The sequence below is a fragment of the Meles meles genome, chromosome 3 (genome assembly GCF_922984935.1).
Source record: "Meles meles chromosome 3, mMelMel3.1 paternal haplotype, whole genome shotgun sequence".
Taxonomy (NCBI): Eukaryota; Metazoa; Chordata; class Mammalia; order Carnivora; family Mustelidae; genus Meles; species Meles meles.
The window spans coordinates 122128442-122152589 of NC_060068.1; the positions used below are offsets into that span (position 1 = coordinate 122128442).

The 24148-nt window shown below is 40.4% G+C and overlaps 2 protein-coding genes across 3 annotated transcripts in view; one reads left to right on the top strand and one right to left on the bottom strand.

Moving 5' to 3' along the window:
- UBTD2 (ubiquitin domain containing 2) overlaps positions 1 to 8034 on the top strand; it is a 62271-nt gene extending 54237 nt beyond the window's left edge. Inside the window, exons 3-4 of one of the 2 annotated variants that reach the window (XR_006817803.1) lie at positions 4844 to 6316; positions 6450 to 8034. Coding sequence is in view for 1 of the 2 variants with exons in the window: in XM_046000857.1 (XP_045856813.1) it covers positions 4844 to 5241 (398 nt within the window). In the remaining variant the exon portion in view is untranslated. Of the gene's footprint in view, positions 1 to 4843 lie in introns of both variants that reach the window. The other variant, XM_046000857.1, reaches the window with a different exon arrangement.
- Positions 8035 to 12185: 4151 nt separating this feature from the next.
- Positions 12186 to 17791, bottom strand: EFCAB9 (EF-hand calcium binding domain 9). Its single transcript, XM_046000858.1, has 4 exons — positions 17644 to 17791; positions 14416 to 14564; positions 13228 to 13404; positions 12186 to 12365 (listed from the first exon to the last, which is right to left on the bottom strand). Exons 1-4 carry the CDS (start codon positions 17789 to 17791, stop codon positions 12186 to 12188), a joined length of 654 nt encoding a protein of 217 aa, XP_045856814.1.
- Positions 17792 to 24148: the final 6357 nt, after the last annotated feature.

The window sequence follows — 24148 nt, forward strand, 5'->3', positions numbered from 1 at the left end:
AGGGAGAGGGAGAAAGAATCTTAAGGAGGCACCTAGTGCAACCCTGTGTGGGACTCATTCTCACCACCCTGAGTTCATGACCTGAGCCAAAATGAGCAGTTGGAGGTTTAACCAACTAAGCCACCCAGGTGCCCCTACATTATCAACTTTTAAAGTGGTTCTTTCCCTCTTGTGTTTGAACACACAGGCTTTTAGGAAAAAACTCTCCCATCTTCTAACTATGCCCTGTTATTCACATATTCCTCTCAAATATGGCAGATGAGACAGTGACGGTAATATGTCCATTTTGTCACTATATTTGGGGGCCTCACAGTACTGAAACTTAGTTGCCATTTTCTTTTGCCTCATCTTCCAGTTCCTTCTGTGTTGGTGGACTGTATTTAGACTGCTGACTCTTTTTTTTTTTTTAAGATTTTATTTATTTCTCAGAGAGAGAGAGCACAAGCAGGGGGCGTGGCAGGTAGAGCAGGCAGAACAGGCAGAGCGAGAAACAAGCTCCCTGCTAAGCGAGGAAACCTGATGCAGGGCTTGATCCCAGGACTCTGGGACCATGGCCTAAGCTGAAGGCAGACACTTAACATATTGAGCCACCCGGGCATCCCTAGACCATTGGGTTCTTACGCCTGTGATTCATGTTTGGCTTTCCCCCCCTCTAATATTTGTGCTGTGCCCTTCCCCCCTCCACGTCCATTTCCTTTTTCCCATTCACCATATCACTAACCCAGGAACCAAGCCCTCAGGAATCCCAGTTATTTCAGTCTGTCACTTATTGTATGTAACCCTGGACAAGTTATTTCTCTCTGCTTCAATTTTCTCATTTGCAAATTGAGTGTTAATAGATTGACCTTAAAGGGCTGTTGTGAGGATTAAATGTCAGTGTATTCGAAGTGCTCAGATCCAGAACTAGTAAGCACTCTTATATGTTTGCTTGTATGTTCAGACTTGATGTTTGAGATTATTCCTCTACAAGCTGCTTTTACCCTTTTCCTGACATACTTTTGCAGTTACCTGCCATAATTTAGTTGAAGTATCTCACTGAACCTGAAGCAGTTAAAAACTAAGCAAAAAAGTTTCTAATCCTAAATTCTCTGTCACTCGCATTTCTGGTTTAGGTGATTCTTCTTTCCTTTTTGTTTTCAATCACATAACCTGTCATTTAGGTCTGATTGTCTCAGATCCATTTCTGTTGCTGCAGTCAGGCAATCATTTTGGCTGATTTTTTATTCCAATCATTCTCCCTTTATGCAAATGATAAAATAATCTCCAGGCTTTGTCTTATTCACCTGGAACATTGCTTGGCATGTAACAGGCATTCAGCATTTGTTGGGTGAATGACTCATGTACTGTATCAGCCACCTGTCGGAGGAAATCTAAACCCCCGAACCTTCTGTCAGGTTGTCACTCTTGCTGTCAGTCTAGTAGTTTCACGTCATTGATTCTCTATTCGCCTCAGCAAAACCACTTGCTATTTCCTGTTTACCTTGTACTCATCCTTGTTCCCATGTTATTCCTATTTCTTGAGATGCCCTTTATTTCTATTCTGTGCCATGGCCAGAACACACTATTTCCACAGAATTTCTCCTTTTTTGCTCTACCAGTGTTAGTCACTCTTCTGTTGTGTGATGTCTCAGCATTTGGTTGATTATCAGCGTATTAATTTGTACTTAAAATCTCTGGGTATTCCATATCTGCTTACCTCAGTTAGAAGTTTCTGGGGATCAAGAACAATGTTGTCTCTCTTGTAACCTTTCCTCCCCAGAGCTAGTGATGTGCCTTACACTCTTCCAGGTGTTTAGTACATGTTCCTGCAGCAACTCTGTGGAATATGTGGAGTGGCCCTCATGAATTCCCGCCGAGGTTATGTGTTTAGAGGTCACTGTTAGCAGAGCAGTTTTGTCTTTACTAAAGAGATACGGGGCTAGTAGCTGGTGGAGAATTGGGAGTATATTGTTCAAAAGTGTCCGGGCCAACAGAGGAGTCATTCTGCTCTGAGTAGGTAATTCTGGGATAATAGTCAACTGTGGGCTATATTGTAAGCAAAGTTTTGTTTTTATTGATAATTTATGATCCCAGATATTTAATTTGGGGAGAGAGTAACCCATCAAATAATAGCTTAAAAATGTAACTAAATCCTATCTGACATCATGGTCTGAACTTTTCCTCTATTTAGTTATTCAGAGCATGTTTAGAACTCAGATTATAATTTGGCAGAAGTGAGGAAAAGAGTAAATAAGCCAGAAAACTCCATGTTAAATAAAATGCAAGCTACCTATTAAAGTATGAGGGCCAAGCAATACAAAGTCTGGGTAGCCAATTTCCAGCATCATAGGCATGAGCACTTCCTAAGCTGGAGTAAGGAGATATGCCATCTACCGGCACCTCTTCCATGGAATTTTTATCCTCACCCATTTGAAATCTGAAAACTGAATTTCTAACTTGCTGGGCTGAAGGACAGAAGGGAAAAGACTGCTTTCCAGGAAGGCCTGGCTGGCTGATCTCAGGATCTTGAATGTGAGCCCCATGTTGGTGGGTAGAATGTACTTAAAAAAATAAATAAAATCTCTTCCTTTAGGGTATTACCTTAAAAAAAAAAAAAAAAGGAAGAAATGAATGAACTGGCAGATGATGACTGAAATTAGTTTTTTTGAAAAAAGACTGCTTCAGGAGCCAAAGTACCTGTTAAATTGTACGTTTGTTTCAAGATTGACATACACTTATATTGTAGCAAACTCATAAAAGCTGCTCTGACATCTCTAGTTTTTCTAGAGAGGCTACAAATGTAAGCTGTCTTTCAGTCCAGACATCATTCTGCTTGCAGTTTGACTGCTTTTGTTTACAGTCCTGTTACTTTATATCTGTCATGGTACTGCAGGTGAAGAAGAATATGCAAACCTGGAAACCACTTTAGAGGTTTTCTCTGTCTCATTTTGCTAATTAAGAAGGGTATTTCAGGTTAAAGAATATTGGTCAAGGTTGCACAGCTGTTTAATAGCAAGGCTGGGAGTTTCATCTTGGTCTACAGATTTCAAAGATAATGGTTTAGAATGGTGCTTCTCTAAAAGAATGTTTTTCTAGCGGAACATTGCCAGAATGTCACTCTTGTGCTTATCAGGCCGACCATACTATCAGTGGATCAGTGGGATATCTACCTGAGGTGTTTTCTTAATGCAGGTGATGGTCTTTAGTGAACTCTGCACGTTCTCTTTCCTGGTTCTCCTGGTGGCCAGCCCATCTGGAAGACACTAGTAGGTTTCTTTGCCTCAGGACTAGGCTATATAAATAGTGAAGTTAGTACAACTGACTATACCCCTATTTATAAATAGCATTGGTACTTCAGCATGATGCTTGCTAGTTAGGGAACTACTGGTGATCACAACTGTGCTTAAAGTATATCTGTTTCTGCAATGTCCTAGCATTTGGATTAATTAGTGAACAGCATAGAGGCTGTACGGTATCTTTAAACACAGAGGAAAGGGGAGAGTTGTGTGTTATGCTTGGTGACTGAATTCTGACCCCAACCCATCTTATGTAATTTAGAAGACAGACTGATTGAAGCCATGCTGGGCTGGTGACTGTTCCAGTCTCATTTTGGGTGCTTTATATTTTCAGCCTATTGATAGTGACAACAAAGATCAGTTCGTTAACTCATTGGTTCATTGATAATGTTTCTCATTGTCCTCACCCTATATACTCATTATATATGAGTGGTTTTTTTAAAAATTTATTTATTTATTTGACAGAGAGAAATCACAACTAGGCAGAGAGGCAGGCAGAGAGAGAGGAGGAAGCAGGCTCCCTGTGGAGCAGAGAGCCCAATGTGGGTCTCGATCCCAGGACCCTGGGATCATGACCTGAGCCAAAGGCAGAGGCTTTAACCCACTGAGCCACCCAGGCGCCCCTATATGAGTGTTTTGAGTATGGTAGATGTTTTTATTTTTTATCAGTCAGCTGATAAACTGGAACATTAGTGTTCCACGTTGAGCAAAAGACGTGATAAGAACAACCTTGTAAGAAAGCATTCGTTAAGTGTGCTTTAAGCTTCCCAAGGAAAGTCCTGGGGATTATAATGCAGTTTATGCTTTATAAAAACAACAAAAACAACAGCCATTAATACCTTCTTTTAAACCATGAATGCTTTTTTCTTTTCCCTGAGCTATCTGGTTATAAACTTCATACCCCTTTTATTCTTCCTTTTTAAACCATGGCTTCTCCATAACAGATTGACTAATTGGGGTTAAATACAACCCCTCAGTCATTTCTGTGGTGATCGTGCTAATGAGATTCATCTATGAGCCAGGAGCCAGAGCAGCTGGTAGACTTGTCATCTCCAGTTTGTGGTCTCTTTGGACAAAGGACTTTTGGCCAAGTGTGTAGGAAGTTGAGGCACTACGGAAACTGTTCTGGAACACCATGTTGTGGTGAATTGAGCTAGGGATCTGTTTTTTGTGGTGGTTGTTAAAGTTACTGACTCATTTCTTTAAAAAGGTATCCCAGTGCAATTTGAATATCCCTTAATTTGTGCAAGCATTAATAATATTAGTAAATTTGAATTTTTTGTGTTTTCTTTTCCTTTATCATTTAATGAAAGTGTGAATGTGATATGAAATGATTTGGAAAAGGTGAGGGAAAGGAGCTGGCGTCCTGGCTAAGGTAAAATTAGATAAACCCTCAAATAATTGGTTATGGGCCTTGACAATCATCATTGCTAAGCAGCTGGCAATGATTGGTCTTAATATTTTTTTCTTACAGTGGCGAGCTGGCAAGGGGTTTGAGCATTTTGCAAAGTGTAAATAAAAATGTATTCATTTAGATGAAACTCTGTTCGTATCTTCTGTTTCTGAAGGTGCACTCACAGAGTGCTATGATGAACTGGGCAACCGATATCAGCTTCCAGTCTACTGCCTGGCACCACCAATCAACATGATAGAGGAAAAGAGCGACATAGAGACTCTGGATATTCCTGAGCCACCGCCTAATTCTGGATATGAATGTCAGCTCCGTTTGCGCCTTTCCACAGGCAAAGACCTCAAACTTGTGGTCCGCAGCACAGACACTGTATACCACATGAAGAGGAGGCTACATGCAGCAGAAGGCGTGGAACCGAGTAGCCAGCGATGGTTCTTTTCTGGCAGACCTCTTACTGACAAAATGAAGTTGGAAGAGCTCAAGATCCCAAAGGACTATGTTGTACAAGTTATAATGAGCCAGCCTTTGCAAAACCCAACACCAGTTGAGAACTGATTGGTCCTATTGGCTGGTCCCAAGATCCCGCCTGCTCCTTTTTATTGTTGTCATTGTCATTTCCTACTCTATGGCGTGAAATTTATTTTCACTGCTCTGAATTCCGTATGAATGGATTTAGTTCTAAGGAATTACCAGTGAAAACTTCCATCTGTGATGGAGACCAACAAAAATTATTAATAAAACACAAAGAGCCAGCCTTTGAGACTCATGTAATTAGTTTCTAATTTGAAAGGCAGTTAAAAAATAGATAACCATTTATTTTAAAACACCCAACAATGTAATGACTATTTAAATGATTTGGACTGTAAATAGAATGTTATGTCCATGAAGAACAGCACCAAGCACCTTGTGAATACAAATTAAAATACATATGTATGCATATATATATATATAAAATATGTGTATGTGTGTATATATATATATGTATTCTTTTTTCCCCCAAAACATCAATAACAGTTATAAAATGAGCTTTTTAAAATGGAAACTGAAAAGAGCAGTATTTGAGGTTCACTTCTATCTAGTCTGAATTCTTTACTCAATTCATATTTAGCCATAAAGGAGTAGAGACTGGCAAATTGTGTTTCAGTATTGCTTTCCCCATCCCTGTATCTTGCGCTCCTTATTTACATTCACACTAAACTTTGGTGCCTTCCAGCACATTGGTGGCAGGTACTCTTCTGGAACACTAGGCAATAATTTAGTCAGTGCAGTCAGATCTCTGATTTTCAGCTGATACTCAGTTGAAAATTCTCTTGTCCCTTTGCTGCATAGATATTTTGAAATGTCTGTATAACAAAGCTGTTTTTATATCCAGGCTTAGAGGGTCACTACTATATTATACCTTCATCGATCTACCTACTCTGCTTGGGACTTTTCAGCGCATGCCCCCAAATGTACTGGGCCAGGGAATGCAAGGAATCAAGGACAGATCTTCGCACTATAAGATAACCAGTCAATTCTCTCTTCCTCCCAGTTTGCAGGAAGGTTGTAAGGAAAACCAGTTGTATCTGTGCCTGGCAGAACTGTGCCTATTTTCAATCTTTTAGAGAAAAGATCAACTCCTAATTTACTGGTACGTGTATGGACATCACTTAAACATCAGCAGTGACACCAAATGATGAAACGTTGCTTTATACGTTAACTTTCCAGTTCACTGTTACCTCTACTTGTGGTAGATGACAGTTTTCCTCTCTCATCTTTCCTAGCAAAAAGTCAAATGAAGAGCCATCTGCAGATTAGATGAGAGGACTGAAAATTCTGGTGAGAGCACCTGATTCTCTCACACTATGACTGGAATAATGCTGCCAAGGGTTATATTTAATTTGGGGCCTTTGAAAAGTTAGTTCCAGAAAGAAGAGGGGGACTATCACATAATCACTGTAGCCCTGAGACTGTGATACGGCAAAGTAGAGGCAAGAAGGTACGTACACTGCTCTCAGTTGGGAAATAATCAGACCTCCACACCTATTTGGATGTGAAGCACTATTCATTTTAATGGCAAAATGAAACTGCTAATTAGTTTAAATGTAAAGTTTAAAATGGTATTAAATTTCCTATAGCCTGATTAGATATAATATCTATAATTATAACCTTCCCTGTTTCTGAGAGCTTTAACTACTTCCTTTTCTTTAGGCAATCATTTTAAAGATTGTGGCTATATTCAATTTAGGGTTGTTGATAATTGAATCTAAATTCAAGAGACGACAGCAACGGTAATTCCAAAGGAGTATTTTCATATTTGAAGGTGGGGGTTTGACCATAATGCCCCTGTCTTCAAAGAGTTTGTTACTTGTGTGCTACATGGAATAGTAACAGTTCTCAAAGTTTGACAACTGGAAAAGTGTTCAAACCTATTTTTCCTAAGTTGAATTGGGTGATATCATCAATCTATGGTAGCTAAAAAGTTTTTTTTGTTGTTGTCAAATTTGAGCTCTCTTAAGAATTTTGTTTTAAAGGTACATATACTTTGCATAACAATTTTCTGGGCATGTTTAACTAACCTGGGTGAGAAAACCATGGTGCTGTTTAATGTAAATAGATTGATATAAGATTGGACCAATACTTGATGTGTACAATTTTAGTATGTAGGGTTTTTGTGCTTTTTTTAAAAAAAAAATGTTCAATTTTTCTCTTTGTCTTGGCCTTTATTCTGGGTTTTTAATTGTTACTCTCTCTATAAGGGTAAACTGCCTCATTCTAATAAAACCTCTAAAAAGGTTTTTCTTCTTTATAAAAACTTACTTCAATAAATAACAAGTTCATTTTCATCAGACTTAGGCTCCACTGTGCCAAACCATACATGGTTATTTATAGATATGATTTATCCTCCACATTGAAATCTTGCTCTAAAGTAGACTATTGTTTTTTTCTCTTAAGGGTCATGCCATAAATCAGAACTCATAACTCAGTTTTCTAGAAACACTGAGCTCATTTCTTGTCCGTTTTGGATCAAAGTGGCAGATTTTGATAATTTTTTATTTAAAATAGGTAATACATATGTATGTGGGCAAATCCAAAAATACCAAAGTGAAAAGTCTCTCCAATCACCAGATGAAACAACTGTTACCAGTGTTCTGGGTATCTTGAAAGATATTCCAGCCCAGCAGTTCCTCAACTTGAGAATGCATCAAAATTACCTAGAAGGCATCTGAAAGCACAGATTGCTAGACTTTTCTCCCAGGGATTCCACATTAGTAGGTCTGAGTGGGCCCCAGTAATTTGGATTCCTGAGAAGTCCCAGGTGCTGCTGCAGCTGGTCTGCAGAATCACACGGTGAAAACCATTGTTCTGATGTACATTGAGTGTATTCACCCACGCTACCCTGTTTTTTCAATAAATACATACACTATTCACCTTGATTTCTCTTTAAAATGGTGAATCTTGGATCTGCCTCTTTCCTCTTATGCTTGCACCAGTCTTGGCGTTGTTTGGAGTACCAGTTATTTCAGACTTCACTTCCGTCAATTTGGCTACTTGCAATTTTGCTACTCTAAACCATGGTGCTGAGAAGTGTCCTTTTCTATAGCTACATCATTATGTCTGTGTGCATCTATAGAATGCACTCCTGAAGAGAGAATTGCTAAACCAAAGAGTTATGCACAGTTGCCCTCCATTTTACCAGTTTGCTGCTATAGCAATATAATTGCTCTTGTTTTCTTATATATCCTAACCGACATTTTGTTCTTTGACAATCTAAGTGAAAATCTGTGTCCTATGGTCTTACTTCATGTATTTTCTTTGTAGTTTAAGCCTTTTTTTTCTGCAAATTGTTTGTGTTTGCTCATATTTCTGGTGTACTTTGGCTTTTCTCCTCTTGATTTGTGAATACTCTATTAAGGAAATTAGTCATTTTTATATCATGTGTTACTATTTGTTTTTGGCTTTGTATAATTGACCATGTGCAGATTTTAAGTTTTGCTTGGCTGGATTGATCAGATTTGTATTTTATGGCTTCAGGGTTTTCTTCAGAAGGTTTTACCCAGTCAGATTATAAATTTTTTTTTCTCATTTTTTAGTATTTCTTTTATGGTTTCATTGTCTGGAGTTATTTTGGTGCAAGGAATAGAATAGCAGCCCAGATTTATTTATTTGTTCCTTTGTTTTAGTACATAGTTAGCTAATCCCACTTTTTCTGATACTGCTTATTGGATAATTTTCATTGGTCTTTTTCCCATTGATGGAGGAAAAATCACTATTTTATGATGGCTTTTAAGACTATACTTTTTTAATGGTCTTTTATTAATCGAACAAATTACCAAATATACCTGTGTCCTTCTCTAATTCTCAAATGCTATTGTGATTTAGTATTTAGACTTACAGAAAAGAAAAAAGAGGAGTGTGACCGATAACCTCCCTTACAGTAACGGTCTCCTGCGATTTCTGTTCTCTGTCTCTGTGGGGGCTTTTCATGTGGGCAACTGCCCATTTTGGCAGGTGTCAGCAGAGTTGATTTGGCCATTTCTGGTCTTGGTCTTTGGCATGAGGCAAATGATGATAATACATAAGAGCTAAGAACTAGTGGAAAAGAAATGATTTCACTTTGCTTAGCTTCCTCAAAAATTCTTCCCTTTTTATAGCTGAGAGACTGTGGAGTGACCAGTCCTGTGGTGCGGGCCTGAAACTCTAGTGCTTTCTTCAGCCCAGCCTGCTGGTCACCCCCTCTGCAAGTGCAGCTCCTCTGCCCTTGCTTTGGCCCCTGAACAAGGGCGTGCCTTGCTGACTAAGGCATTCTAATGTAACTATGACACAGTAATGCTATAGAGTGTTACCACCTTCCAAAGAACACCTAAATGTACTTGGTCTAACTGAGCTCTGCCTCGAGAGCACAGTGGATTAACTCACTGTTGAAATAATGAAACTTAATTGAAACATCTACACACATACCTACAAGCACATTTTTTAAAACTTTAAATCCCATAATGTAATTGAGGAGAAGAGTCCTGAAGTACACACTGACAGATTTTCTTTATTGTACTTCCAGTCCCCAAAGAATGCCACTTTATCCATGCTACTGAATTTTAGTTTTTACAGAGTTTCAGTTTGGGCCCATCCGAACTAAACGCTCAGTTTCCTGAGTCCATTCTAGAACTGCACAGTTTATGAAAATGTACCCCCCCCTTAAATCTATCCATGTATTTTAGAGAGAGTGAGGGGGGTGGGTGAGGTGGCACCTAAGAGTATAGGGAGGGGAAAAAATCCTTAAGCAGACTACCCGCTGAGTGCCCGACAGGGGCTCAATCCCAGGACCTGGAGCTCATGACCCCAGCTGAATTTGGATGCTCAACTGACTGAGCCAGCCAGGCACCCCTGAAAATCCTCTTAAAAGGATCTTTAAAAATCTGATAGTTGGACCCTGATACCTTTTATCTGATGATTTCCAGGGAGGAGGGAAAACTCATCCCTGAAACTGGTCATTTGATGTTCATTTTAACTTAAGTTGCAACAAATGAATAAATTATTTTAAATATTAGTTTAAAATGTAGTCAGAATTATAACCTACGATACTTATTATCTTGTACTTTCCCTTTCCCTCCATGGCCCCATTCTGAAGCAATAAAAGGAATAGTATCTTCATTGCTTTAGAGACTGTGTCTGTAAAAAACACGTATGCTATGGTTCCTTTTTGTATATCTCAGGAGTCTTGCCCTAGGAAAATGGGAAAGAGAAGCCTTTCTAAGACCTTGTTATAGTTTATCCTCCCACAATTATGTGTAGATCTTGGGCTGTATGCCAGCAAAAGCCATCTAGGATTCCAGAAAAGAGGCAGAAACCTATCCCAATTTAATCTTAATGGCGAGGCCCTTTGAAAGGATGATGGCTTTCCAACTGTCATTTTCCAGCCAGATAGTATTAGTCTCTTAGTTCAGTACTCTGTGTAGGTATAGTAGTGTCCACACTTGTTTGCCAGAGGGTATTCTCCTCAGAGAACTGCAGACTTTCCACCACATCCAAGGAAGAGGAGAGCACTGTTCTGAGGTGCTTTGTATCTTAAATATAGAGTGTTCACAGAAATGAACATGATTTCTGTTCTTTACAAGTTTGACTTATGAACGACAATCTTAGATAAGCAGTATTCTTTTCTGTTGCACATTGACAGTGATTTTTGTGGGTGATTAGGTAACTCTTGAGCTCTTGAATGCCTTATGGTCAGTCATGTTGCATAATCGATCCTTAAGAAATTCTTGGTTTATAGTAAATGAGCTGTACCTCTTTAATTGCCAAACTTGTTCCTCAGAAGTTTATGGTAGGAAGAGATGTGATATTTAGCATTATGCAGAAAGGATTTCTGAGCCAGGAAAATGCTGTCTTGAAATTTAAAGAGAATTTGCTAAAATGGAAGTGAATTACTCAGATCACTTGCTTTAAGCATAGGCCTTGAATTCGACCTTGAATTTGAATCACGGTTCTACCACTGGTACACCATGTGTTTTGGGAAAGGTTCTTAATTTCTTTTCGCCTCAATTTCTTCACCTGTAAATTCTGGGTAACACCTGATTTGCAGGGTTATGAGTATAAATAACTTGATGCAGTTAAAGCACCTGCCTAACCTGTAGCAAGCACTTACTAAGGGTAGTTACCACCATTACTATCACAGTACAATCAGGGAGGGAGGATTCACAAGTCCCATGCTGAAAACATTTGTAAACTATTCAAGGCGTTAATTACACAAAATTAAAATTATACAAGGGCAGGGGCGCCTGGGTGGCTCAGTGGTTTAAGCCGCTGCCTTCGGCTCAGGTCATGATCTCAGGGTCCTGGGATCGAGTCCCGCATCGGGGTCTCTGCTCGGCAGGGAGCCTGCTTCCCTCTCACTCTCTCTGCCTGCCTCTCTGCCTACTTGTGATCTCTCTCTGTCAAATAAGTAAATAAAATTAAAAAAAAAAAAATAAAAAAAAAAATAAAATTATACAAGGGCATGTAATAATTATTCTACCCTAATAGATTTGTACAGTTGCTTGAGCACCTAACTTTGTAATTCAGGTCCTAGATAGAACACGGCTCCCATATCCCTAAAGGTCTGTTTCCCTTATAGGTAGGGGCACTTCACCATTTGCCAATTTCCAGTGTCTCGCATCCAGGTGATTTTTAGCTTAACAATTGAGAGAATAGACAGGATTCTAAGCATATTGGAACACTAGGGACAAATAGTGGGAAGGAATTGCTGTCTTTCAGAAGTTTAGCTCCAGACAATGTTTGTAATTCTTTGGATATACTTATGAATCATGTTGATCTGAAAAGCAGCAGCAGAATGGAGACACGTCCATCCACAGAGAAAGTGGTTACTTCATATTGTATTTATCATGAGGTCAATGAGTTCCTCAAGTTAAGAACCTGCTGATCAAAGAGCACTTATTTGAAACTTTCATGTGTAAAAGCCAATGTAAAAATATCCACTTAGAGTTTCTAAATTTATTTTTAGATATGTTAACAGTTGTGATTACTTATAGTCTATTTTCAGATACATTTGTTCCAAAAAACTGTTTGAGGGTCACATTAATGTGATGTAGCCTTTTCTTTTTGAGCAGATCCTTTTTCCCTTTCTGTTTCTCTGCTTTCTGCCTCTCCTGGTATTTGTCCATGGTGAAGATAGTAAACAGCTTAAATTCCTTGTAATTAAGACGCTTTTGTTGGGGGAAAGAAAGAAAAATTATTTCAGGAAGGATTTGATACTTTGTTTCAGATGACAGCAGGATTATAATCATTTCCCATTTAAAAACTTGGAAACTTGAAGAGGCTCAGTAATTAGGGCATAATTATAGTCTGATTGTAGTCTAGGAGCCAGGAACAGAGAGTCTTTGTCGACTCTAAAGTGACCATGGATCACTTTCTTACTTCTGCTGCTTTCTTACTTCTAGACTGGTCTAGACGCTTCAGACTGACACCTGAGGGTTTACATAGTGTGATCCATCTTTTTCAACCTTAGCTCCCACTTGTTTCCCCAACATAGACTTCCTCTTTTTTTTTTTTTTAATTAAAAAAAGTTTTTTTTTAAGTAGGCTCTGTACCTAGTATGAGGCTTGAACTCATAACCCTGAGATTAAGAGTCCTGTGTTCTACCAACCGAGTCAGCCAGGTGGCCCACAGACTTCCTCTTTAAATAGGTAGAATTCAGGGTCTTTACCAGAGTTGTTTTCTCTTAGGATTTTGCTTATGTATGTTCCCATCTGTACTTTCCTCCTTTCTATTTAAATCTATAAACCCTTCCCCCAACATCAACTCCTGCCATATGAGTGTATTTTCTTCTCTAAACTTCTCAACAAAATTTTCTTCACTAAGTTTCTGTAATTATGCATCCATCTATATGATAAAACACTTAGTCCTCTCTCTTCAAAGGCCTATAAATCTCTTCAGTTTTTTCTGATCCCAGTGCCATGACATGCTTAAGCACGGTTTCCCTACCCATGTCTACAGGAGGGAGTAGGACATTATCTCTGCCTTCGGACAGAGAGACTGCCAGGTCACAGTTAAGGAATCTGCACTTACACGGTCACCTGTGATGTCAAAGTCATGGTAGAGCTCTCGGAGGTCCTCTTTCTTAATATTGAAGAGAAAGTTGTACATGTGGAAGTTTTCTGCACCAATTCTCAGCGCTCCATCCAGGTCAAGCAGCTCAAAGACAGGCCGGGAATGGCGGAAGATAAATTGCTCTTCCAAGTGGTTCTGTTGAGAGAAATACATTATACAAGGAACGGTGTTGGTGCTACTTTCCAAACTTGGGCTGTTTTGGACACCTGGGTGGCTCAGTTGGTTAAGCATCTACCTTTGGCTCAGGTCATGATCCTGGGGTCCTAGGATCCAGTCCTACAGCAGGCTCCTTGCTCTGCAGGGCTCTTGCTTCTCCCTCTGCCTCTGCCTCTCCCCCTGCTTGTGTGCTCTCTCTCTCTCTCTCTCTCTCTGTTAATACGGATAGATAAAATCTTTTAAAAAGTTTCTTTAAGAATTAATTTTAAAAAGTGAACTTGGACTGTATTTACATCCATTTCCTAAGGGGCTAAAAACAAAAGGCAAAATCCTAGAAGCTCAGGGTTGAAAGGCTTCTGTGGTCAATGTTTCAAGTCCTTCTCTTCAGCATCATTTGAGGGGAACTTAAGCCCCCTGTTGGGATCAATTGTGCTAGAATGAATCCTTGTCACTAGAACACATTTCCTTACATTCAGTGAAAATCTGCTTGTGAAATATCATGGTAAGGTGATAAGATGCTGAACACAAGTTTCCTTTACAAGGGCAGTAGATAGACACATTGGGAGTGTGTCTGAGGAAAGGTAGGAACCCAAAGAAGAAAGTTTCTCATCTCCGTCATCCATCCCCTTTAGAAAGTTCTTCGAGAAAACTGATCACTGAGAGTGTGAGGCACTTGGGATTCCTGGTGGCTCTTTAGGAAGGACTAGGAAGGGCATGCCAAGGAGGGAAGGGTGAGGTCTACAGGAAGAGGATGCGGGAGGGCTGAAAATGGGCAGCAGGGTGTGTGAGGCCTGGGTGGTCTGAAGATTTCTAGGTTATAGACAGACCATTTTAGGAACCACAAGTAGTTCTCTGCCCATTTTTTTCCCTTCCTGTTTTGAGTGAAAGGAAGACAACTCTGATGAATCTTAATTCACTGCTCTGTTTAGCAAGATGCTGGCGGCAGCCAAGCTCTGCCTCCTCGGCCCTGGATCCTGACTTGTTACTTGCCTCTTGAGCCAGCAAGATGCAGACCAACATGTAGAACTGGTCAAAACCAATCTCGCCCATAGCGTTCCAGTCCAGCATGTTGAACACGATCATGATCTGTGTCCGGTTCCAGCGGGTCACGTGGTGAAGGAAGTGATAGAACAGCACATCTGTTAAGGCAGGGAGGTGAAGAGACCGATTATTCTGAGACGGTTCCAGATGCCAAACAAGAGGGAGCCACGTAAATGGCAGCAATGCCGGAAGCTTGCTGACCCGGAGCAGTCACAATAACACATTCGGTCTTGATTCGTCACTCTACCTTCAAGTCCTCAAACCTTACTTGCCCTGGAGCTGTGGGACAAGGCCCCGTGCCCAGATCTGTGGAGGATGAAGCAGTGGTTTGGGCTCGGTTCTTGAGCCCAGCTCACATGCGTGACCAAGCCCACAGAGGTGTGTTTGTAACCAATAAAAGGTGCAGGGTACTCCTCATACAGGACAGTTCTCACTGGAGACCTTGGACACCTTGGAGAAGCTGAATCTCACCTGGGGCTTTCACTTGAGATCATGAAAATGGAGAAATTTAAAAATCACTCCTGTAAATTTTCAGTATTCCTCATGCCTACGTGAAGCACATGCATTTGGCGATGGGGGAAAGGAGCAATCTTGGAACACCTTAGGAGCTAGGTGCTTTCACTGCCACCTTTCACTGGACCCTGACACCCGTGCAGGGAAAGTGGCATCACACCCTTTTATACTAAGCGTCAGATCGTAACAGGTCTATTTCAGTGCTCCTGTAACTATAAGGGGTGTACCATTCACTTGAGAACGTTGTAAAAATACAGACTCTGATTCATGAAACCTGGGCTTGGAATGAGTACATATTTCTCACAAGCTCCTCATGATGTTGCTGCTGCTGGCTGATGGACCCCATGTGGGGTGACAGACCTGGGACTCTGATGTCTGCCTGACATTGTCTTTCCACAGTGAAGCCATGTCTTTTGCAGATTAATTAATACAGATGTATTCAATCATACAGAGAACAAATACTGTGGTTTAAAAAACAGGGAAGGTTTTTGCCAGAAATTCCACTCACTAATCATCTGTCTTGGGGAGTACAGGAGAGAAGAAATCAGCATGGGGACACATTTATCAGCTAGTATGTGGCTTACAGATTGTATATGCAAATCACCCATGGTAACTTTAGAGATTTTGAGAAGTGTGACTTTGTGTACATGTTATGTCCCCTGGTCTGCTAGTTACAGAAACTATCTCCTGTGTAAAATATGACTCCAATAAATACATGAAACATCTTTGTAATGACCCGGGGGTCCTGGGATCAAGGCCCACATGGGGCTCCTGGCTCAGAGGGGAGGCTGCCTCTCCCTCTGCCTGCCACTCCCCCTGCTTGTGCTCTCTCTCTCTCTGTCACTCACTCTCTCCAAATAAATAAAATCTATTTTAAAATAACAACAACAAAAACATCTATGTAGTTTGGCGTCCCAGCTGAATCTAGCTAAGAGGATACCGAAACAGTTATCACAATGTCATGATTTGAGGGGCATCTGATGGTCTCCATGTCCCTTCCTTATGCCCCACTAGGTATGAACGTGTGGGAACAACACATTATATATATCCTCAGTGACCTTTGTGTAGTTGCTCCTTGAGAAATGTTTCGGTGTGGGACTTAGGAGCTACTTAGCAAAAACTGTTTTTAAAGCAGCGGACTCTGGTGCACACATCTCCAAAGCCTTAAGTCGCTGCCTCCTTGAAGGCAAAGCTTAAGGCTGTGCCTTCACTCTCTCAGGGCACCATCCAGTCCCCTGGTGAGCAGAGGACAGGAGCATGACTTCACCTCTCGGGCTTTGCATCATCGCAGAGTGATTTAGTTACTAGGGACACCAGACTTCTCGGCAAACATTCCGGTGAGACTAGGCGTGTAGACTTTGGAGTCAGGAAGCCCTGGTTTTGTCCTAGCTTTTCTGTTTACACCCGGGTGCCTTACAGTTGCCTTATCTAGGTCTGGGTTATTGCAAAGATTTGCTGACATTGTGTGTGAATTGATATGTAAAGAGAAAAACTGAGGCGTGAAATTGTGAGGAAACGAGATTGTCTTTCCATCATTTTGTGAAGATTGTATAAGCTCTTAAAAAATCCTTATGGAGGGGCGCCTGGGTGACTCAGTGGGTTAAAGCCTCTGCCTTCGGTTCAGGTCATGATCTCAGGGCCCTAGGATCGAGCCCCGAATCGGGCTTTCTGCTCCACGGGGATCCTGCTTCCCCCTCTCTCTCTGCCTACCTCTCTGCCTACCTGTGATCTGTGTCTGTCAAATAAATAAATAAAATCTTTAAAAAAAATCGTTATGGAAGGGGCGCCTGGTGGCGCAGTCGATTGAGTGTCCAACTCTTGGTTTTGGCTCCAGATCTCAGAGTCTTGTGATCAAGCCCCATGTCCGGCTCCATGCTTAGCAGGGAGTCGGCTTGAGAGTCTCTCTCTCCCTCTCCCTCTGCCTCTCCCCTGCTCCTTCTTGACTTCTTTCTCTCTCTCAAATAAATAAATCTTAAAAAAAAATCTTTATGGAAAAACATTTATTTCCTTCAGATCACAATAAATGGATAGGATACTTGATTTATATCCAGTCCTTCAAAACAAAACAACCCCAAAAAAGCACAAAGTATTTTCATTGGTCCTCCATTAGTTTGTGCATTCAAAGGCAGGGTCAAGATCATCAACACTTTCTGGTCACAAATACCAAAAATTAGAAGGGACCCTGTAGATTATTGATTCAAACTTCCCACTTGATAGATGAGAAATCTTTTTGGGGGGCTTCAGGGTAATGACTGAATGGGGCTCCCCCAGGAATAATTACAATAATAATAAACAGTAAGTTCTTACCATGTGCTAGACACTGTGCTAGCCATTTTCCACACATTATCTTACTTCATTTTTTTTTTTTCCCAACCATGAGGTGTGCTCTATTATTAGAAGCCTCATTTATGGATGAGGAAAATGCCCCTTAAATAGGAGGGTGACATGCTCTCCAAATCACCAAGGGGGAGCAAGTGTCCCCACCAGAGCCTGCGGCCTTCTCCTCCTCACTCAACTGCCCCTCGTCTCCAGGCTAGGTGGGTGATTTCTCTTACTTCATTTAGAAGATAGAGTACATATTATATAATCTGGTCCTGCGAGTTTCCCTGCACATTGCTTAAAAGCCAGGTAACAACTTGGAGGAAGCCCTGCTGACACACTGACCATTCAAGGTGTTGTTGCGGTGGACGTCAAGAAGGTGAAAATACTCCAGCAAGGCCTTCACGTTCCTCACGGATAACAGGCAGTACAGCTTGTCCAGATAGAGGTACCACAGAAACGATCCTTGCTTCAGTTTCATCGTGGCCCTCATTAGGCTGAAGGTTCTGGCCACCTGGAACAGAAGAGAATTCTGCCTTGGAACTAGAATGTTGGACACAGAGAGGTTCTGGGAGCCAAGGCCTCCCTATGATGTCATGGAAGCAGCCGGAGGAACTGAAATAGCTTCCTCCCAGTCCTCTGCACTTGCTGTCAGGATTTATTATCTTTTTTTTTTTCTTTTAAGATTTATTGGGGGAGAGGGAGAGAGAGCGTCTCAGCAGATTCCCTGCTGAGGACAGGGCCCAATATGGGGCTGAACCTAAATCAAGAGTCAGACGCTTAACCGACTGAGCTACCTTGTGCTCCATCAGGATTTGCTAAGTGTCTTGTTAACTTCATTATTCCCCTGCTACTAAAATATAACCAGTTCTAAACTGAAATCACAAACCACTTAGAAATGAATGTGAGGGGGCTCCTGGGTGGCTCAGTGGGTTAAAGCCTCTGCCTTTGGCTCAGGTCATGATCCCAGGATCCTGGGTTCGAGCCCCGCATCGGGCTCTCTGCTTGGCAGGGAGCCTGCTTCCTCCTCTCTCTCTGTCTGCCTCTCTGCCTGCTTGTGATCTCTGTCTGTCAAATAAATAAAATCTTAAAAAAAAAAAAAAGAAAAATGAATGTGAGAACATCCTCTCCTTGCACATAGAAACCGGTGCTATATGGCCAAAGTGCTTTTCAGAGGAGTATTTATAGTCTAAATGCATTCGTTAGAAAACAAGAAAAATGGGAAAACATATGAAAAAGTACCAAAACAGCCTTTTAACATAATCACCTACCACTACTATACCTAAAACTCAACATCATGCCTTTATGTCATTAAATATTCACTCAGTGTTCACATTTCCTTGATTGTTTCTTTAAATTTTTAGTTATTTAAGTCAGGAAACCAAACAGATTGAAGCGTTACATTTAGGCTGTTTTTTAATATCTTCAGGTTCCTCCTTTCTTTTTCTTGCAATTTATTTGTTGAATAATCCAGATTGTTGTGTAGAGGAAAACATTCTGGTTTTTGCAGATTTTATCTCCAATGTGTTAACACGTCCCTCTGTCTCCTGTATTTTCTATAAACTTGTAGTTAGAGCTAGTGTGAAAGCTGGTTTTAAGAAAAGACCAATAAAAACATAAACTTTTGGCAACTGTGATAAGAAGAAAGATTTTTAAAATTGAGAACGAGGAAGAAACAATTATTGATATGGAAGAGATGAAAATACATATAAGAGTACTATACACAAACTCTCTGGGTGCCTGGCTGGCTCAGTCGGCAGAGCACGTGACTCTTGATCTCGAGATTGTGCGTTTGGTCCCGCAATGAGTGTAGAGATTACTGGAAAATAAAATCTTATAAAGAGCTAAATTAGTTCTGTCTGATAAATACACTCTTTGAGCCACAGATCTGAGTTGGATATGTCATTTGAAATTTTCTAGTAGCCATTTTTTTAAAAAAGTGAAAAGGTCTACCTGGGTGGTTCAGTCAGTTAAGTGTCAGTTAAGTGTCAGCCTCTTGATTTTTAGCTCAGGTCTTGATGTCAGGGTCATGAGTTTAAGCTTGGTGTTGGGCTCCACAGCGTGGAGCCTACTTAAAAAAAAGAAAGAAAAAGAAAGAAAGGAAGTGAAATTATTTCAGTTTTTAAAGATTTCATTTCTTTGTTTGTCTAGAGAGCATGGTGGAGGGGGGGGGGGGCGGGCAGAAGGAGAGGCAGAGAATCCCAAACAGACTCCATGCCCAGCACAGAGCCCACTGAGTGGCTCGATCTCAAAATCTTATGACCCCAAGTTCATGACCTGAGCTGAAACCAAGAGTAGGATGCTTACCTGAGCCACTCAAGTGCCCTGAAGTGAAATTAATTTTGATGACATTTAACCCCATGTCTGAAATGTTATCATTTCAATTTTTAATCAATATATATTTTAAATTAGTTATATTACAATTCTTTTTGCAGCTTTATTGAGATATAATTGATATAAAATATTTTGTAAGCTTAAAATGTACAACATGTGAGGTGCCTGGCTGGGTCAGTTGGTAAAGTGTATGATTCTTGATGTTAGGGTTGTGATTTCGAGTTCCATGTTGGACATACAGTTTACTTAAAAGAAAAAAAAAGTATGCAACATGCTTTATTATTCTTCTAGAGAACCGTAAAGAGAGGAAACTCTCCAACTCATTTTATGTGTCTAACATAATCTTGATATCAACACATGGCAAGATCAGTATAAGAAAAGCAAGTTAAAAATCTCACTCATGAACAAAAAAGCAATAATTCTAAATAAAACATTAGCAAACTAAATCCATACACATAAAAACTGTGAAAAATAACACCCATAAGGGAGTTCTTCAGGCACAGAAAAATAATCCCATACGGAAACACAGGAATTCAGGAAGGAAAGAAGAGCACCAGAAATTAAAAATGTGTGAGTAAACCTAAATGAATCTTAACTGTATACAACACTAAAAATAATGTTGTGTGAGGAATCTAGCTGCAGGTGCCTTCAGAATTCACCAAGAGCTACAAAGGGAAAGATCCACTGGCGCGGAGGGGAGGGAGAAGAAAACTTGCTCCATTTAACAGCATTTTCCCAGTGTAGCAGTTAGGGTGAGAGCTGCTACGTACTGTAACAACTTCCAGAAGTTGGCTCTGGGAGGGAGGGGTTTCGTTCCTCTCTCTCAACCTTTTGCTGTTTGGGGGGAAGTCGTTGAGCCCTTATACTCATCCTCTGGTCGCCATCAACCACTTCCTTTACTCCCACATGGGCAAGAAGGGGCACTTTTCGGTCCGCGGCCCTGCCCCCGATGTCTCTCCCCTGTGGGAAGGAGCTTATGAGCACGTGTGACCACCCCTTGTACCTGGGCACTCCAGCTACAGCTATTCCACACCGACATGGCAGTCCACATTTTGCCTTTAACCCTTTGCCAAAGTCTTAGTTGCTTTTCTCTCTGCCACTTGGATGGGGGCCGCCATTTTCAGCCATATTCTGTCCTGTGAACAGAATATTGTGCCCTATCTGTCCTTGCAGGAGCTTGTTGCTTTCCAGAACTCAGGTCACTTGGTTGCCTTGGGACCTCGCTTCTCTGAGATGCTCAAGAAAAGTTATAATTTTGTAGATCATCCATTTTTTTCTTAGATGTGACATTCTTTATAGCTTACTATACAGTAAGAAATCGATCTTTGTGTAAACTACCAAGACTTTTTTTAAAAAATTGTAACATAACCTAGCCTATCCAAACTGATTCAGTGGTTTGGTTTTTTTTTTTAAAGATTTTATTTATTTATTTGACAGAGGTCACAAGTAGGCAGAGAGAAGAGGAGGAAGCAGGCTCCCCACTGAGCAGAGAGCCCGATGTGGGGCTTGATCCCAGGACCCTGAGATCATAACCTGAGCTGAAGGCAGAGGCTTAACTCACTGAGCCACCCAGGCACACCGATTCAGTGGTTTTTATGTGCATTTCCCTGATGACTGACGATGACGTTGAGCATCTTCACATGTGCATACTTACCATCTGTACACATTCTGTATTCTGTTTCAAACCTTGACACAGACATTGATGTGAGGACAGACATTTCCTGTCTTAGATCTAGAAAGCACTTCCCCAACGAGCCATAGTCTCATTTCATGGAAAATTGTATTTGGAGACCACATCTGGGCTCTGCTTAACTTTTCAGTCTGTGAGTCTATTGGCTTTCTTTTGTATTTTTTGTCCTCCTTCCCTAAACTCTGTAGTTTAGGATTTGGGCAAATGTCTTGAGGGCAAAAGTCAGAACGTATGTACTCACAAGAATGGCTAGAATTAATGATGATAATGTGTTCGGAGCAATATCACTTGTGGGAATGTAAAGTGATAGCAGCACTGTGTAAAATACTTGGATAGTTTCTTTTTCTTTTTTTAAAAACATTTTATTTATTTAGTTATTTGAGAGATAGCATGCACGAGCAGGGGATGGGCAGAGGGAGATGCAAACTCCCTGCTGAGCAGGGAGCCCGGTGTGGGGCTTGATCTCAGGACCCTGAGATCATGACCTGAGCCAAAGGCAGACTCTTAACCAACTGAGCCACCCAGGCACTGCTTAGATATTTCTTATAAAGTTAATCTTATACTTAGTATAGGATCCGGCAATTGCTCTTTTAGGGATACCCAAGAAAAATGAAAATATAGGTCTATGCAAAGACTTGTACACAAATATTCATGGCAGCTTTATTTCTAAAAACTAAAGACTGGAAACAACTCAAATGTCCATTCACAGCAGAATGGAATCACAGGTTGTGGTATATCTATACAATGCACACTCCCAGTAATCGAAAGAATGGACCACAAATATACGTAACACTATGATGAATCTCCACAAACATTATGCTGAATGGAAAGAGGCCAGATTTAAAAGAGCACATATTGTATGACTCCACTTATATAGTAAATTAGGAAAGACAATTCTAATATATGGTGGCGGAAAACAGATGAGAGGTTGCTTGGGGCCGGGAGTGTCAATGGAGATTGACTTGTGAAGAAGCAAAAGGAAGTTTCTTCGATGTTGGAAAAGTTCTCTACCTTGACTATTGTGATGGTTTTATGGGTATCTACATTTGTCAAAACTCAGTGAACTATGTAGGCTGACACTGGGTGCATTTTTACTGAATGGAAATTAAGCCTCAAAATTGATTTTTGAAACTTTCAAAAATAAAACAAAAATAGTTCAGTTACATCACTATTAAGCATTTTTGCTCAACGGAAGACACTGTTTGCAAAATTAACAGAGGGATGATAAATCAGAAAGATATTTGCAATGTCTAAACGCAGTAAGAAACTGCAATCAAGGGACGCCTGGGTGGCTCAGTTGGTTAAGTGTCTGCCTTCGGCTCAGGTCATGATCCCAGGGTTCTGGGATCAAGTTCCACGTCGGGCTCCTTGCTCAGCAGGGAAACTGCTTCTCCCTCTGCCTGCCACTCCCTATGCTTGTGCTCTCTCTCTCTCTCTCTGGCAAATAAATAAATAAAATCTAAAAAAAAAAAAAAAAAAAAAAACCAACCTGCAATCAACAGTGAGACAGGAAGGGCACATGGCTATCTTAGTTGGTGGATCATGGAACTCAGTTGTGAGTTTGAGCCCCACATTGAGTGTAAAGATTACTTAAAAATAAAATCTTAAGAAGAAAAAGTTCAGAAATAATAGTAATAAAATCAGCAAATCACTTAAGCAGTAATTAGAAAAGTTTATGGTGTACACACCAAGAAGACATTTTGCAGATCAGAAATACTCAAACTGAAACCTACAATGAGGCTTACGGGTATATGGTTATAAAACAGTTTATATAGTGAGAAAGCAGTGACTGTCTATTTCTCACAGTGATTCATTATTAGAATTTTCTTAAATGATAAGGAACTGGTCAGTGGTTACCTTATATCAACCTTGGGAAACAGTTCAAGTTTTGCTTGTGATTTCCAGAGGCATATGTAAGAAATAACCCAGGTCAAGTTAGTCTTGCTAAATTAAGCTTTGTTTGTATGACTAAAATGGTTTTGTCTGCTTGGGGAATTTTCAAGTCTGGTCTGCATTTGTTTTTTATTTTAACAGTACCTTGATTTTAAAACAAGATAAAGACAGTACAAACAAAGTATGGGCCCATTTGACTTGTGAATAGATAAGAAAATCCTAAATGTAAGATTTTGCAAGCAAAATATTTACTTTCCAGGACTGTAAGAAGATTTTAATTAATGAAATTCACCATGTTTTTAGGCTAGAGGAGAAAAATCATATGGCTAATATTATGATTAACTTATGTGATAAATGCGTAAAAATATTTTATACAGTTCTGCTTTATAGTAGATGATATAACAATGATATGATAAAAAGTTATTAGCAAATTAGGAATATCAGGAGACTTCTTTTTGTGTACACTTGCTACCATCCTTCCATAAACATCATACTTAGAAGGGAAACTTTAAATCCTTTCCCATTAAATGTTGGACCAAGATAGGAATTTTCATTTTCATTGTTGCTATTTAACATATAGCTAGAGATCCTAGCAAATGCTATAGGAAAGGAAAAGAAATAAGAAATGTAAGGACTGTTGGGGCGCCTGGGTGGCTCAGTGGGTTAAGCTTCTGCCTTCAGCTCAGGTCATGATCTCAGGGTCCTGGGGTTGAGCCCCACATCGGGCTCTCTGCTCAGCGGAGATCCTGTTTCCTCCTCTCTCTCTCTGCCTGCTTCTCTGCCTACTTGTGATCTCTGTCTGTCAAATAAATAAATAAAATCTTCAAAAAAAAAAAAAAAGAAATGTAAGGACTGTTAGTAGAAGCTGTACAAAGCCTCATGACATCTCTTAACTTAGGGGTGTTCTCTTGTCCTTCAGCAGAGTAGGCTGGA

Coding starts and splice junctions, on each gene's coding strand:
- EFCAB9 (XM_046000858.1), bottom strand. CDS start 17,791: ATGAGGGCCACGATGAAACTGAAGCAAGGATCGTTTCTGTGGTACCTC. Junction 14,565..17,643: donor CCGCAACAACACCTTGAATG/GTCAGTGTGTCA, acceptor CTGCCTTAACAG/ATGTGCTGTTCTATCACTTC. Junction 13,405..14,415: donor GCATCTTGCTGGCTCAAGAG/GCAAGTAACAAG, acceptor TTCTCTCAACAG/AACCACTTGGAAGAGCAATT.